Here is a 16,025-nt window from a genome sequence, read left to right on the forward strand (position 1 = left end):
TTTGAAAATGGAGAAAAATCATTTTGAATAAAAAAGTTGCTTGATATATATCCAGCCTTATGTCCTACTTAACAGCAGCTGTAACCAGATATTTATAATTGAAAACACATCACCAAGATGACGGTAGTTCAAACTTTCAGCACGGTCAAATAAAATATTACTTCGTAACATATAATTTCAGGATGCCGAAACATACGACTTGGAGGAGTTCAACTATAACTTTGTCAACATTACGTCATTTCGACTTGTCGACTCTGAACATTTTAGAACCATCCAAATATTTAAAGATATGGAAAGATTTCAAACTGCCGGATCGGCTCTGATGAATAAATCAAGGATTTTACAGGTCTGTTTGTACTTTTTAGTCTTAAGGCCAATCTTTGGGTGACACAGAAGGGTTACCATTTTACTTGGAGGTAAGGGTTACCTCCAATTAAAGACTGGGAAAAAACTCAAAGTTCGCTACAATATTATTTGCTACTCGATGTTGCTTTGCCTCATACGTGTTGCTGGATGCTGCATGATATTTTAACACATGCAACAGCCTACCATAACAGCTTGATGAATATAGAGTTAAATTAACGACAGAGCTAAAGGGAGGATTTGGAATCTGAGGCATTTAGATTCTACCTGCCTCTCTGTCCAAATGCAAAGTATAAATGAAAAACTATTGAAAACTTTATCTACTGTTAGAGCCATCTCCTCCAAAATGAGTCTTATTCTTCAGAAAGTGGAAATCCAAGCTTTCCATCCATGGAGGCCCAATTTTTCAAAAAAGTATTAACTGTAGTCTCAAGCCGTTCATGGTAATGAGCTGTTAGTAAAGAATAACCCTTATCAATCAAACAGTTCGTAGTAACGAACTGTAAGTAAGGGGTGACTCAGCTATCTAGTAACCACAATTTTAAAAACACAGGATTTTGATAGCAAATGATCATCAAAAGAATTGGTTTTTAATGCCGATTCCAAATATACAAGATTCATTAACTTTAATGGATCAAAAAGTCGGAGTTTTATAATTTTTTGCCAGACGAAAGATCACATATGTGTTTTTTTGGTTTTTTTTTGCTGTTTTATTCTCCCCAGAGGTGAAAGTATCAAACCAATCAGCCTAGAAGATCAGGAGAGGGCGCGTTTCAACATAAACTAAACGTTCTAATGCCCCATCTTGTGTTCAAAAAGTTGGATGTACCTAGCCCCCTTCCCATATCCTTTTCCCCAAAATTGTTCGATTAAAATTTTGAGATTAATCTTCATATTTCGTCTTTGTTTTTGTTGCAGGCTGAATCAGCTATGATAATTGATGCAGTTTATACATTCGCCTTAGCTTTGCAAGCTCTGGATCGTGGAGCTCTTTTACGACGTACGAACATATCTTGTGCCGATGAAGAACCGTGGGCAGATGGCTCATCTCTCTTTAACTATATCAATTCGGTAAGATCTTCTGACTTTGCTTTTGAAATTTCACTGAATCTAGCATGGTTTTTGGTGGTTATATCCAACACTTTACAACAGACACCATCCCGCAATCGTAAACTTCCTAGTTTTAACTTTTTAACACATCTTTCCACAGATGTCATTTGAGCTTTCTCTAAAAAGGATAACAGAATGGGAGTGAATTGGAGTATTTAATGAAGGGGCATAAAATAGCCAGTTTTTCAACTAAAATTGAAGAGCAACATTAAAACTTAAAACGAACAGAAAATATTCAGTATATAGAGGGGTCTGTCCCTACCTTGTCCCTCGCTCTTTAAGCTAAGGTTTGGTTTTTTGTCTCCATTTCTTAAGAACGACTACTGAAGCACACGGGCAAAACTTGTTGGATTTGAAAGAAAACTATTTTTAAAAATTTTGAAGGCTTTAGCATAAAGACCAAGGGATGAGGAAAGGAAATCAACCCACCCCCCTCCTTCAGTTACTGTTTTAAGCTTTAATCTTGCTCCTTCCTTTTAATTGAAAAAAAAATGCTTTTTTATTTAATAGCATTAATAAATACAAATTACTGAAAATTCTGGGAATTGGGTGACATTATACATCATATAATCTGTCTGCTTTCACCAGTTCTTTTGAGTAGTGTTGGTTATTAAGATGATCTTCTTTTTGTTGCTGCTGCTGTTGTTTATGTTTTTAAAAATAATACCACAATATTAAAAAAACATATCGAATCAATGAAATGCGGAATTCAAGCCGTTTAAAGATTTCAAGAGGAAGGAAAGGGACACGCATCACTTCTCTTGTCTGTAAGCCTATTAATAGTTGAGACATCATTTCTTTTTATGTGTTGTTGTCGATGGTAAGACTGTAGGCACTGCTCAAATTAATATTTATTTAGGGCAAAGCAAAAATTACACTCTGGCCTTAAAAGGCTTACTAGAGAGTATTTAGCTGTACCGTAGTTTGGGGTAGTTTTCTTTCGTTTTAAGTTTGACTTGATTATTCATCTTAATTGCTGTTTGTTTTGGTCTCAATTATTCCTTGATAGTAGTTTCCGCTCGCTTCAATTTTTAATTTGCTTTTTGCGTTTTATTTGAAGAATTTTTTTTTTGAAGAGGTTCTTTTTTGCAAAACCTCTATTGAGAGTGACTTTTTGGAGAATACATTTCTGAATTTCAACAACCTCTCTGAAAACTTGCTTGAAATCCTTATTATAGGCAATAATGGAGGCGTTATAAAAAAAAGGAAGTTATCTGGGTTGCTTAGACACGTTGGTCGAAGGTAGAGTTAGATTCTTTTGCCTTTGGTACTTTGTCAACTTCATGAGTTTGTCAATTGAAGATTTATGTTCCATGAGCCTCTCTCCTATTTTTTGACGGATCCTTCCAATACAGAAACAACCAAAAGACCGAAATTCCTTGGACACCACAACCTAGAATGGGTCTGTTTTACTCTTGCCACAGTTGAAAAAAAAACTCTATATTCTGACAAAATTTTAAAAATGATTGTATAATTTTCAATTTTTATTTTTGAATAATAAAGTTTGAAGTGTATTGTTGTGTATCTTTATGCGTATTGTTGATGATTCGTGTATAGTTGTGTATATATTTTGTACTGTTCATAGTTTGTCGGTCATTTATGGCATTAAATAAAAAAAACAAGTTTTTTAACTGAAAGTAAGGAGCGACATTAAAACTTAAAACGAATAGAAATTACTCCGTGTCTCTCAGGAGGGGCTTTTCCCTCCTCAACGCCCCGCTATTTACGCTAAAGTTTGACTCTTTCTCTCAACTTTACTTTTCAAAATCGTAACTTTTGATGGGTAAGATTAAACTTGATTAAACTTATATATTTGAAATCATCATAAAAATTTGATTCTTTTGATGTATCTATTAATATCAGAATTCCGTTTTTTTAGAGTTTCGTTTACTATTGAGCCGGGTCGCTCCTTACTACAGTTCGTTACCACGAACTGTTTGATATCAAACAGTTCGTGGTAACGAACTCAATAGTAAACGAAACTCTAAAAAACGGAATTTTGATACTAAGAGATACATTAAAATAATCGGATTTTTATGCTGATTTTAAATATACAAGTTTCATCAAAATTTAGTCTTACTCTTCAAAAGTTACGAGCCTGAGAAAATTGCCTTATTTTGGAAAATAGGGGAAACACCCCCTAAAAGTAATAAAATCCTAATAAAATCACGCCATCGCATTCAGCATATCAGAGAACCCTGTTGTAGAAGTTTCAAGCTCCTATCTACAAAAAAGCGCAACTTCGTATTTTTTGCCAGAAGACCGATCACGGGTGTGTGTTTACTTGTTGTTGTTCTTGTTTTGTTTTTTTCTTCCCAGGGGTCATCATATCGATCAAACGGTCCTAGAATGTCACAAGAGGGCTCATTCTAACGGAAATTAAAAACTTCTAGTGCCCTTTTTAAGTGACCAAAGAAATTGGAGGGCACCTAGGCCCCCTCCCACGCTCATTTTTTCTAAAGTCACCGGATCAAAATTTTGAGATATCCATTTTGTTCAGAATAGTCGACAAAAATAATAACTATGTATTTGGGGATGACTTACTCCCCCACAGTCTCCGGGGGAGGAACTGCAAATTACAAACTTTGACCGGTGTTTACATATAGTAATGGTTATTGGGAAGTGTACAGACGTTTTCAGAGGGATTTTTGGGCTGGGGGAGTTTGAGGGGAGGGAGTTACGTAGGAGAATCTTTTCTTGGAGAAATTTGCCATGGGGGAAGAGAAATTCAATGGAGGGGATGTTTACTTTAGGCACTTCCAGATAAGCTAGGACGGGGAAATTTGGCAGGCGTATCAGGGATCGTACCAGATTAACTTAGAAATAGTCTTTTTCCCGATTTGACTATCTGGGGAGGAGTGGGGGGCCGGTTAATTTTGAAAAATAGAAAAATGAAGTATTTTTAACTTACGAACGGGTGATGAGATCTTAATGAAATTTAATGTTTGGAAGTATATCGTGTCTCAGAGCTCTTATTTTAAATTTCGACCAGATCCGGTGACGTTGGGGGGAGTCGGAGTAGGGGAACCTAAAATCTTGGAAAACGCTTAGAGTGGAGGGATCGGGATGAAACTTGGTGGTAAAAATAATCACAAGTCCTAGATACGTGATTGACATAACCGGAACGGATCTGCTCTGTTTGGGGAGTTAGGGGGAGGATTAATTCTAAAAATTTGTAAAAATGATGTATTTTTAACTTACAAAGGAGTGATCGGATCTTAATGAAATTTGATGTTTGGAAGGATATCGTGTTTCAGAGCTCTGATTTTAAATCCCGACCGGATCTGGTGACACTTGGTGGTAAAATTAATCTTAAGTCCTAGATACGTGATTGACACAACTGGAACGAATCCGCTCTCCTCGGGGGAGTTGGGGGGAGGAGGGTTAATTCTGAAAAATTAAAAAAATAGGTATTTTTAACTTACGAAGGAGTGATCGGGTCTTATTGAAATTTGATGTTTGGAAGGATATCATGTTTCAGAGCTCTTATTTTAAATCCCGACCGGATCCGGTTAAGAGGAAGTTGGGGGGGGGGGACCTAAAATCTTGGAAAACGCTTAGAGTATAGGGATCGGGGTGAAACTTGGTGGAAAAATAAGCACAAGTCCTAGATACGGGATTGACATAACCGGACTGGATCTGCTCTCTTTAGGAGAATTGGGGGGGGGGAGGTTAATTCTAAAAAATTAGAAAAAATGAGGTATTTTTAACTTACGAAGGAGGGATCGTATCTTAATGAAATTTCATATTTAGAAGGACCTCAAAACTCAGATCTCTTATTTTAAATCCCGACTGGATCCAGTGTCATTAAGGGGGGGACCGGAAAGCTTGGAAAACGCTTAAAGCGGAGAGATCAGGATGAAACTTGGTGGAAAGAATAAGCACAAGTCCAAGATATGTGACTGACATAACCGGAACGGATCCGCTCTCTTTGGTAGAGTTGGAGGGGGGGGTAATTCGGAAAACCTAGAAAAAATGAGGTATTTGTAACTTATGAACGGGTGATAAGATCTTAATGAAATTTGATAAGTAGAAGGATCTTGTGCTTTAGAACTTTCATTTTAAATCCCAACCAGATCCGGTGACATTCAAGGGAGTTGGTGGGGAAAACCGGAATTCTTGGAAAACGTGAATCGATGTATCTTACGAATGGGTGATCGGATCTTAATGAAACTTGATATATAGAAGAATCTTATGTCTCAGATGCTCCATTTTCAATTCGAATCGGATCCAGGACATAGAAGGTTGGAGGGGGGAACAGAAATATTGGAAACCTGAAATCTTGGAAAACGCTTATAGTGGAGAGATCGGGATGAAACTGGATGGGAAGAATAAGCACAATTTGTAGATACGAGATTGACATAATTGGTACGGATCCGTTCTCTTTGGGGGAACTGGGGGTTGTTAATTTGGAAAAATTAGAAAAATAGAGGTATTTTTAACTTTAGAATGGGTGACCGAATCTTAATGAAATTTGATAATTAGAAGGAACTCATGTCTCATAGCTCTTCAGGGAGCTGCACAAATTAACTTGATAAAGTTGTTTTCCCTGATTCGACCATCTGAGGGGCTGAAGGGAGAGGAAAAATTAGAAAAAATGAGATATTTTTAACTTACGAGTGGGCGATCGGATCTTAATGAATTTTTATATTTAGAAGGACCTTGTGACTCAGAGCTCTTCTTTTAAATGCCGACCGGCATTAAGACTCTGATTTTTCCTTTAAAGCAATCTATTGATTCTTAGAATTTTGCTAGAGCTTTTACCATATGAGCTCTTGGCTCTTCCGACCTCGTCATAAGTGCCATATGAGCTCTTAGCTCTTGTTTTCTCCAGTAGTTTGATGAAAATCTAATGAAAGATAAATTTTCTTGAGGTAACTCTCAAGGAAGGTTACCTCAAGAAGGAAAGTCATGAAGCTACGTTAAAAGTCGGAAAATGTTTAGTCTACCTTGGTCCAGCTCATCAATAACAATAACAACTTAAACCATTTTTTTTTGTTGTTCACCCCTAATAAAGAAAGTGAGAAACATCTCTATGCCTCATATTTAACAGTTTTATAAAAAAAAATTGACATTATTATATTTAGCAATTATTGAACAATACTGCCAAACTTGGTTAAAGATAACAATTCAGGAAATCGTTTTGTCGGTAGGGCGCTTCAGTAAAAGCTTCTTCTCTTTTATATCGGGTTTTAAAGTTTGTCTTTTCAAGTTATTCCTTGGACTTTCCTCTACTTTTTATTCGCTTTTTTCACCAAGTACGGATGACCGGAGATCTCGGACGAAATATTTTAATTTGTGTTTTCTTTTTTTTCACAGGCTGCTAATTACATTATTTTTCTTCATTTTTCTACATTTTCTGTACTATACCTCTTTAATCCATTTGGGAAAAGTTGTTTTGTATTTATATTCAATCAAACTGAAAAGGGCTTTTTGTCGCTAAATCCTTGTCTAAAATCTCTAAAAAGGTATTTCGTTAGCAATCATGACTTCACTATACAAATACACGCCAAAAATTCAATCGGGAATAAACAAGGAAAAAACCAATATGACAAATCGATGCTAGCATTAAATTACCTTCAGTGGTACTGCTAAAATTTTTCATTGAATATAAACTATGAAAACGTTTGAAGAAACTAAATCCTGAAACGGACATACCATTTGCAAAGATAGTAGAAAATTCTCGCCTGTTTGTATTTATAGACTTAGAAAAATATTTGCAGCAGAATAAAATTTTCCATTTCTTGAGTAGCGGATAACTTGGAATTAGCAATAACATACATGGAAAAGCACTTTACCATCATGAATTCCTGATAAACTTTCAAAACTAACCGACATTTCTTAAACAGCATTTAGCATTCGAAATGTAATCTTGATGGAGAGCCAACTTTGCCGTATTCACTAAAAAGGACTAATGCAGTTCAATTTCACGTATCTTGGTTGGTCCAAAAAATTTTTTGGAGGTAAAGCCTTAGAATAAATCTCATATAACCTTAGATTATTCTCTGGAGTGATCATATCGAAGACTAGATTAATCAAACCCTCGCCATAAATCTGAAGGTTAACGCTTTTAGAGAACAAGGTTTTGTTTGCAAACTCCCCCTTTAATCTTCCAATAGCTCAGAATATTTCTTCACGTGAGATCAGGTATTTCTTTAGCAATCATGACTTCACTATACAAATACACGCCAAAAATTCAATCGGGAATAAACAAGGAAAAAACCAATATGACAAATCGATGCTAGCATTAAATTACCTTCAGTGGTACTGCTAAAATTTTTCATTGAATATAAACTATGAAAACGTTTGAAGAAACTAAATCCTGAAACGGACATACCATTTGCAAAGATAGTAGAAAATTCTCGCCTGTTTGTATTTATAGACTTACAAAAATATTTGCAGCAGAATAAAATTTTCCATTTCTTGAGTAGCGGATAACTTGGAATTAGCAATAACATACATGGAAAAGCACTTTACCATCATGAATTCCTGATAAACTTTCAAAACTAACCGACATTTCTTAAACAGCATTTAGCATTCGAAATGTAATCTTGATGGAGAGCCAACTTTACCGTATTCACTAAAAAGGACTAATGCAGTTCAATTTCACGTATCTTGGTTGGTCCAAAAAATTTTTGGAGGTAAAGCCTTAGAATAAATCTCATATAACCTTAGATTATTCTCTGGAGTGATCATATCGAAGACTAGATTAATCAAACCCTCGCCATAAATCTGAAGGTTAACGCTTTTAGAGAACAAGGTTTTATTTGCAAACTCCCCTTTAATCTTCCAATAGCTCAGAATATTTCTTCACGTGAGCTCAGGCAGGAACGAACTCTAGCCTTGCCCTTGGTTGGAATAGTAAGGTGTGGAAAAAACACTGCTAGTAATATCCAAAGCACGCTTTGTCGTCTTAAAGGTAATTAATTAAAAAAAAACAAGTTTTTTTTTTAACTGAAAGTAAGAAGCGACATTAAAACTTAAAACGAACAGAAATTACTTCGTATACGAAAGGGGCTGCTTCCTCATCAACGCCCCGCTCTTTACGCTAAAGTTTGATTCTTACTCTCAACTCTAATTTTTAAAACAGTAAAAAACTTTAGCGTAAAGAGCGGGGCGTTGATGAGGAAGCAGCCCCTTTCGTATGCGAAGTAATTTCTGTTCGTTTTAAGTTTTAATGTCGCTCCTTACTTTCAGTTAAAAAAAACTTGTTTTTTTTATTTAATTTCTGAACGTTTTTGAATCAATGAATGTTTTGATTTTGGCTCTCTGCAGAGGAATAATTAAAACGAAATTTGCATATTTTTTTTTTTTTTTGGCTAAATGGCTTTCTCATAATTTTGATCAAATGATTTTGAGAAAAAAAGAGCTGGGGAGGAAGCCTAGTTGCCCTCAGATTTTCGGTTAATTAAAAAGGCAACTAGAACTTCTAATTTTTTACGAATATTTTTATTAGTAAAAGATATACGTAACTTATAAATTAGCTTACGTAAAGAACTTTTGTATTCTCATGTTTTTATTACATGTATGAGGGGGTTCGCCCCCTCGTCAGTACCTCGCTCTTTACACTAAAGCTTAAATTTTGTCCCAATTCATTAAGAATGACCCCTGAATCACAAAAGCCGTAGAGTAAATAGTTGAAATTACTGAAAAATACTTTAGCGTAAAGAGCGAGGTATTAGGAGGAGGTGAGCCCCTCATATGGGTAATAATTTCTGTTCGTTTTAAGTTTTAATGCTGCTCCTTTTTTAAAGCTGAAAAAACTTTTTCATATTTATTTTTCCATTGTTTTTTTTTAAGTAATGCTAAATCCTGCGCGCCCTTCATGGAAATTTTCTTCCCCCATGACAAAATTCTCGATGGAAAGTTCCCTCAGCATATCCCCCTCTTCTCAACCCCTCCCCCAACCAAAAAAATCCTCCTGAAAACGCCTGTACACTTCCCAATAACCATTGCTATATGTAAGCACTGGTCAAAGTTTGTAACTTGTAGCCCCTCCCATTGGGACTGTGGGGGAGTAAGTCGTCCCCAAAGACATAGTTATAAGGTTTTTCGACTACGTTGAATAAAATGGCTATCTCAGAATTTTGATCCGTTGACTTTGGGAAAATAATTAGCTTGGGAGGGGGCCTAGGTGCCTCCAATTTTTTTGGTCACTTAAAAAGGGCACTAGAACTTTTCATTTCCGTTAGAATGAGCCCTCTCGCAGTATTATAGGACAACTGGGTCGATACGATCACCCCTGGGGAAAAGAAGAAAAAAAACAAAAACAAATAAACACGCATCCGTAATCTGCCTTCTGGCAAAAAAATACAATATTCCACATTTTTGTAGATAGGAGCTTGAAACTTCTACAGTAGGGTTCTCTGATACGCTGAATCTGATGGTGTCGTTAAGATTCTATGACTTTTAGGGGGTGTTTCCCCTTATTTTCTAAAATAGCGCAAATTTTCTCAGGTTCGTAAATTTTGATGGGTAAGACTAAACTTGATGAAACTTATATATTTAAAATCAGCATTAAAATGCGATTCTTTTGATGTAGCTATTGATATCAAAATTCCATTTTTTAGATTTTTGGTTACTATTGAGCCGGGTCTCTCCTTACTACAGTTCGTTACCACGAACTGTTTGATGCCATCGAACACTTCATGCTATGAAGTATTGATACTGGGGAAAGCATATATTTCCAATTGCTGCCGATAAATCCTGAAGCACAGATTTTCAATTTTCTCATGTGGATTAAAAATATTTCCATATTTTATGGAACTTGGTATTAACCAAGTGACATATAGTAATCGCAAATTATGTCGGTCTGTCTGTCGGTCCCAGTTTTGCTACTTTAGGCACTTCCAGGTAAGCTAGGACGATAAAATTTGGCAGGCGTATCAGGAACCGGACCATATTAAATAAGAAATAGTTTTTTTCCGATTTGACCATCTGGGGGGAGTGGGGGTCGGTTAATTCGGAAAAAATGAAGTATTTTTAACTTGCGAACGGTTCATCAGATTTTAATGAAATGTGATGTTTGGAAGGATATCGTGTCTCAAAGCTCTTGTTTTAAATCCCAACTGGATCTGGTGACATTGGGGGGGAGTTTGGAGGGGGAAACCTAAAATCTTGGAAAACACTTAGAGTGGAGGGATCGGGATGAAACTTGGTGGGAAAAATGTATTTTCAATTCTGAAAAATTAGAAAAAATGACGTATTTTTAACTTACGAAGGAGTGATCGGATCTTCATGAAACTGCACATTTAGAAGGATCTCGTAACTCAGATTTCTTATTTTAAATTTTAACCGGATCCAGCGTCATTGGGGGGGGGGGGAATACTTAAAGCGGAGAGATCAGGATGAAACTGGATGGAAAGAATAAAAACAAGTCTAAGATACGTGACTGATATAACTTGACTGGATCCGTTCTCTTTGGTGGATTTGGGGGGGGGGGGGGGGTAATTCGGAAAAATGAGGTATTTGTAACTTATGAACGGGTAGTCAGATCTTAATGAAATTTGATATTTAGAAGGATCTTGTGCTATAAAGCTCTTATTTCAAATTCCGACCAGATCCTGTGACAAGAGTTGGAGGGGGAAACCGGAACTCTTGGAAGACGTGAAAATTGGGGTATTTTTATCTTACGAATAGGGAATCGGATCTTAATTAAATTTGGTGTGTAGAAAGATCTTATGTCTCAGAGGCTCCATTTTTCGACTCGAATTGGATCCGGGACACAGGGGGTTGGAGGAGGGAAACAGAAATCTTGGAAAACGCTTAGATTGGAGAGATCGAGTTGAAACTTGATGGGAAGAATAAGCACAATCTCTAGATACGTGATTGACATAATTGGAACGGATCCTATCTCTTTGGAGGAGCTGGGGGGTGTTAGTTTGGAAAAATTAGAAACATTGAGGTATTTTTAACTTGAGAACGGGTGACTGGATCTTAATTAAATTTGATATTTAGAAGGAGTTCATGTCTCAGAGCTCATGTTTTAAATCTCGAACAGGTCTGTTGACATTGGGGGAGTTGGAGGGGGAAATCGGAAATCTTCGAAAACGCTTAGAGCGGAGGAATCGGAATGAAGCTTGGTGGATAGAATAAGCAAATGTCGTAGACACGTGATTGACGTAACCGTACTGGATTCGCTCTCTTTGGGGGAGTTGGGGGAGGGGTCCAGTGCTTTGGCGAGTTTGGTGCTTCGGGACGTGCTAGGACGATGAAAATTGGTAGGCGTGTCAGTGAGCTGCACAAATTGACTTGATAAAGTCGTTTTCCCAGATTTGACCATCTGGGGGTCTAAAGGGAGGAAAAATTAGAAAAAATGAGGTATTTATAACTTACGAGTGTGTGATCGAATCTTAATGAATTTTGATATTTAGAAGGACATCGTGACTTAGAGCTATTATTTTAAATCCCGACCGGCATTAAGCCTCTGATTTTCCTTTTAAATCAATCTATTGATTCTTAGAATTTTGTTAGAGCTCATACCATATGAGCTCTTGGCTCTTAGCTCTTCTGGCCTCGTCACAAGTGCCATATGAGCTCTTAGCTCTTGTTTTCTTTGCAAACTATTTACCTTTTAAATCTTTTGGTGTTTGCCGTAAAGCTTTCAAAAATTTTCCACTTTAGTCCTAAAGCTTTCGCAGTTTTTCAATTTTTGTTTTAAACTTATTCCAGATTTCTAATTTTGTCGAGCGAAAACACGAATTTCCCATTGCAGTCGAGGGTATCTTAACCAGTTTCGATCATTGTTCATACATTTTTTTTCTTCTATTTTAGTCATAAATATTTAAGAAATTTAGATTTTTCAGATTTTGTTGTAAAGTTTTTACAAATTTCGAATTTTTCCCCACACTTTTTGCCATTTTCAATTATTTCGTCCCCACCAGTGATCTTAACCAGTGAGAATTTTTCGTGTTTTCGTTTCTGTGAATTTGTTAGATATTTTCCAGAGAAAGTGTCTAGGGATTGTTTCGTGTACCTGTCTGACTGACTGTATTTCAAACAGTTAGCTTTAAGAACAAGAGCTAAGAGCTCATATGGCACTTGTGACGAGGCATGAAGAGCTAAGAGCCAAGAGATCATATGGTATGAGCTCTAACAAAATTCTATGAATCAATAGATTGATTTAAAACGGAAAATAAGAGGTTTAATGCCGGTCAGGATTTAAAATGAGAGCTCTGAGATACGATGTCCTTCTAAATATCAAAATTCATTAAGATCCGATCACCCACTCGTATGTTATAAGTACCTAATTTTTCGAATTTTTCCTCTCCCTTTAGCCCCCCAGATGGTCGAATCTGGGAAAACGACTTTATCAAGTCATTTTGTGCAGCTCCCTGACACGCCTACCAATTTTCATCGTCCTAGCACGTCCAGAAGGACCAAACTCTCCAAATCACTGAACCCCTCCCCCCAACTCCCTCAAAGAGAGCGAATGCAGTACGGTTCCGTCAATCACGTATCAAGGACATTTGCTTATTCTATCCACCAAGCTTCATCCCGATTCCTCCACTCAAAGGGTTTTCCAAGATTTACTCCTCCAACTCCCTCGAATGTCAAAAGATCTGGTCGGGATTTGAAATAAGAGCTCTTAGACATGAATTCCTTCTAAATATCAAATTCCATTAAGATCCGATCATCTATTCGTAAGATAAAATACCCCAATTTTCACGTTTTCCAAGAACTCCGGTTTCTCCCTCCAATCCCACCAATGTCAGAGGATCGGGTCGGAATTTAAAATTAGAGCTTTAAAGCACAAGATCCTGCGAAATATCAAATTTCATTAAGATCTGGTCACCCTTTCGTAAGTTACAAATACATCAATTTTCCAAATCCCCCCCCAACACCACCAAAGAGAGCAGATCCGGTCCGGTTACGTCAGTTACGTATCTTAGACAGGTTTTTATTCTTCCCATCCAGTTTCATCCTGATCTCACCGCTTTTAAGTATTTTCAATGATTTCCGGTACCCCCAACTGCCCCCCCCCAATTACGCTGGATCCGGTTGAGATTTAAAACAAGAGATCTGAGTTACGAGGTCCTTCTAAATATGAAATTTCATTAAGATCCGATCACTCCTTGGCAAGTTGAAAATACGTCATTTTTCTAATTTTTCAGAATTACCCCCCCCCCCCCCCCAATAGAGCGGATCAGTTCCAATTGTGTAAATCGTGTATCTAAGGCTTCTACTTATTTTTCCCACCAAGTTTCATCCCGATCCCTTCAATCTAAGCGTTTTCAATCATTTTAGGTTCCCGTACCCCAAACTCCCCCCAATGTCACCAGATCCGGTTGGGACTTAAAATAGGAGCTTTGAGACACGATATCCTTCTAAATATCAAATTTCATTGAGATCCGATCACCCGTTCGTAAGTTAAAAATACCTCATTTTTTCTAACTTTTCAGAGTTAACCCCTAAACTACCCCAAAGAGACCGGATCCATTCCGGTTATGTCAATCATGTATCAAGGACTTGTGCTTATTTTTCCCACCAAGTTTCATCCCGATCCCTCCACTCTGAGTGTTTTCCAAGTTTTCGGTTTCCCCCTCCCAACTCCCCCCAATATCACCAGATCCGGTCGGATTTAAAATAAGAGCTCCGAGACACGATATCCTTCTAAATATCAAATTTCATTGAGATCCGATCGCCTGTTCGTAAGTTAAAAATACCCCATTTTTTCTAATTTTTCAGAATTAACCCCTCCCCCCTCTCCAACTACCCCAAAGAGAGCAGATCCGGTCCGGTTATGTCAGTCACGTATCCTAGACAGGTTTTTATTCTTCCCATCCAGTTTCATCCTGATCTCCCCGCTTTAAGTATTTTTTAAGATTTTCGGTTCCCCCCAACTGCCCCCCCAATTACGCTGGAGCTCGTTGAGATTTAAAATAAGAGATCTGAGTTATGAGGTCCTTCCAAATATGAAGTTTCATGAAGATCCGATCACTCCTTCGTAAGTTAAAATACGCCATTTTTTCTAATTTTTCAGGATAAATCCCCCCCCCCAAATAGAGCAGATCCGTTCCAATTATGTAAATCACGTATCTGAGACTTATGCTTATATTTCCCACCAAGTTTCATCCCGATTCCTTAAATCTAAGCGTTTTCCATCATTTTAGGTTCCCCCACCCCGAATTTCACCCAATGTCACCAGATCCGGTCGAGAGTTAAAATAAGAGCTTTGAGACACGATATCCTTCTAAATATCAAATTTCATTGAGATCCGATCACCCGTTCGTAAGTTAAAAATACCTCATTTTTTCTAACTTTTCAGAGTTAACCCCCAAACTACCCCAAAGAGAGCGGATCCATTCCGGTTATGTCAATCATGTATCAAGGACTTGTGCATATTTTTCCCACCAAGTTTCATCCCGATCCCTCCACTCTGAGTGTTTTCCAAGTTTTCGGTTTCCCCCTCCCAACTCCCCCCAATATCACCAGATCCGGTAGGATTTAAAATAAGAGCTCCGAGACACGATATCCTTCTAAATATCAAATTTCATTGAGATCCGATCACCTGTTCGTAAGTTAAAAATACCCCATTTTTTCTAATTTTTCAGAATTAACCCCTCCCCCCTCTCCAACTACCCCAAAGAGAGCAGATCCGGTCCGGTTATGTCAGTCACGTATCCTAGACAGGTTTTTATTCTTCCCATCCAGTTTCATCCTGATCTCCCCGCTTTAAGTATTTTCTAAGATTTCCGGTTCCCCCCAACTGCCCCCCCCCCAATTACGCTGGATCTCGTTGAGATTTAAAATAAGAGATCTGAGTTATGAGGTCCTTCCAAATATGAAGTTTCATGAAGATCCGATCACTCCTTCGTAAGTTAAAATACGCCATTTTTTCTAATTTTTCAGGATAAATCCCCCCCCCCAAATAGAGCAGATCCGTTCCAATTATGTAAATCACGTATCTGAGACTTCCGCTTATTTTTCCCACCAAGTTTCATCCCGGTTCTTTAAATCTAAGCGTTTTCCATCATTTTAGGTTCTCCCGCCCCAAATTTCACCCAATTTCACCAGATCCGGTCGAGACTTAAAATAAGAGCTTTGAGACACGATATCCTTCTAAATATCAAATTTCATTGAGATCCGATCACCCGTTCGTAAGTTAAAAATACCTCTTTTTTTCTAACTTTTCAGCAGTTAACCCCCAAACTACCCCAAAGAGAGCGGATCCATTCCGGTTATGTCAATCATGTATTAAGGACTTGTGCTTATTTTTCCCACCAAGTTTCATCCCGATCCCTCCACTCTGAGTGTTTTCCAAGTTTTCGGTTTCCCCCTCCCAACTCCCCCCAATATCACCAGATCCGGTCGGATTTAAAATAAGAACTCCGAGACACGATATCCTTCTAAATATCAAATTTCATTGAGATCCGATCACCTGTTCGTAAGTTAAAAATACCCCATTTTTTCTAATTTTTCAGAATTAACCCCTCCCCCCTCTCCAACTACCCCAAAGAGAGCAGATCCGGTCCGGTTATGTCAGTCACGTATCCTAGACAGGTTTTTATTCTTCCCATCCAGTTTCATCCTGATCTCCCCGCTTTAAGTAT

General features: G+C 37.5%; 1 protein-coding gene across 1 annotated transcript in view; it reads left to right on the forward strand.

The window, feature by feature from the left end:
* Positions 1-16,025, forward strand: part of LOC136039408 (glutamate receptor ionotropic, kainate 2-like) — a gene marked incomplete in the record, with an annotated part of 174,727 nt that overhangs the window by 79,634 nt on the left and 79,068 nt on the right. Inside the window, 2 exon segments of the mRNA XM_065723135.1 lie at positions 182-346; positions 1,282-1,434. Coding sequence (XP_065579207.1) covers positions 182-346; positions 1,282-1,434 — 318 coding nt within the window.

The sequence above is a fragment of the Artemia franciscana genome, chromosome 2 (assembly GCF_032884065.1).
Source record: "Artemia franciscana chromosome 2, ASM3288406v1, whole genome shotgun sequence".
Classification (NCBI taxonomy): domain Eukaryota; kingdom Metazoa; phylum Arthropoda; class Branchiopoda; order Anostraca; family Artemiidae; genus Artemia; species Artemia franciscana.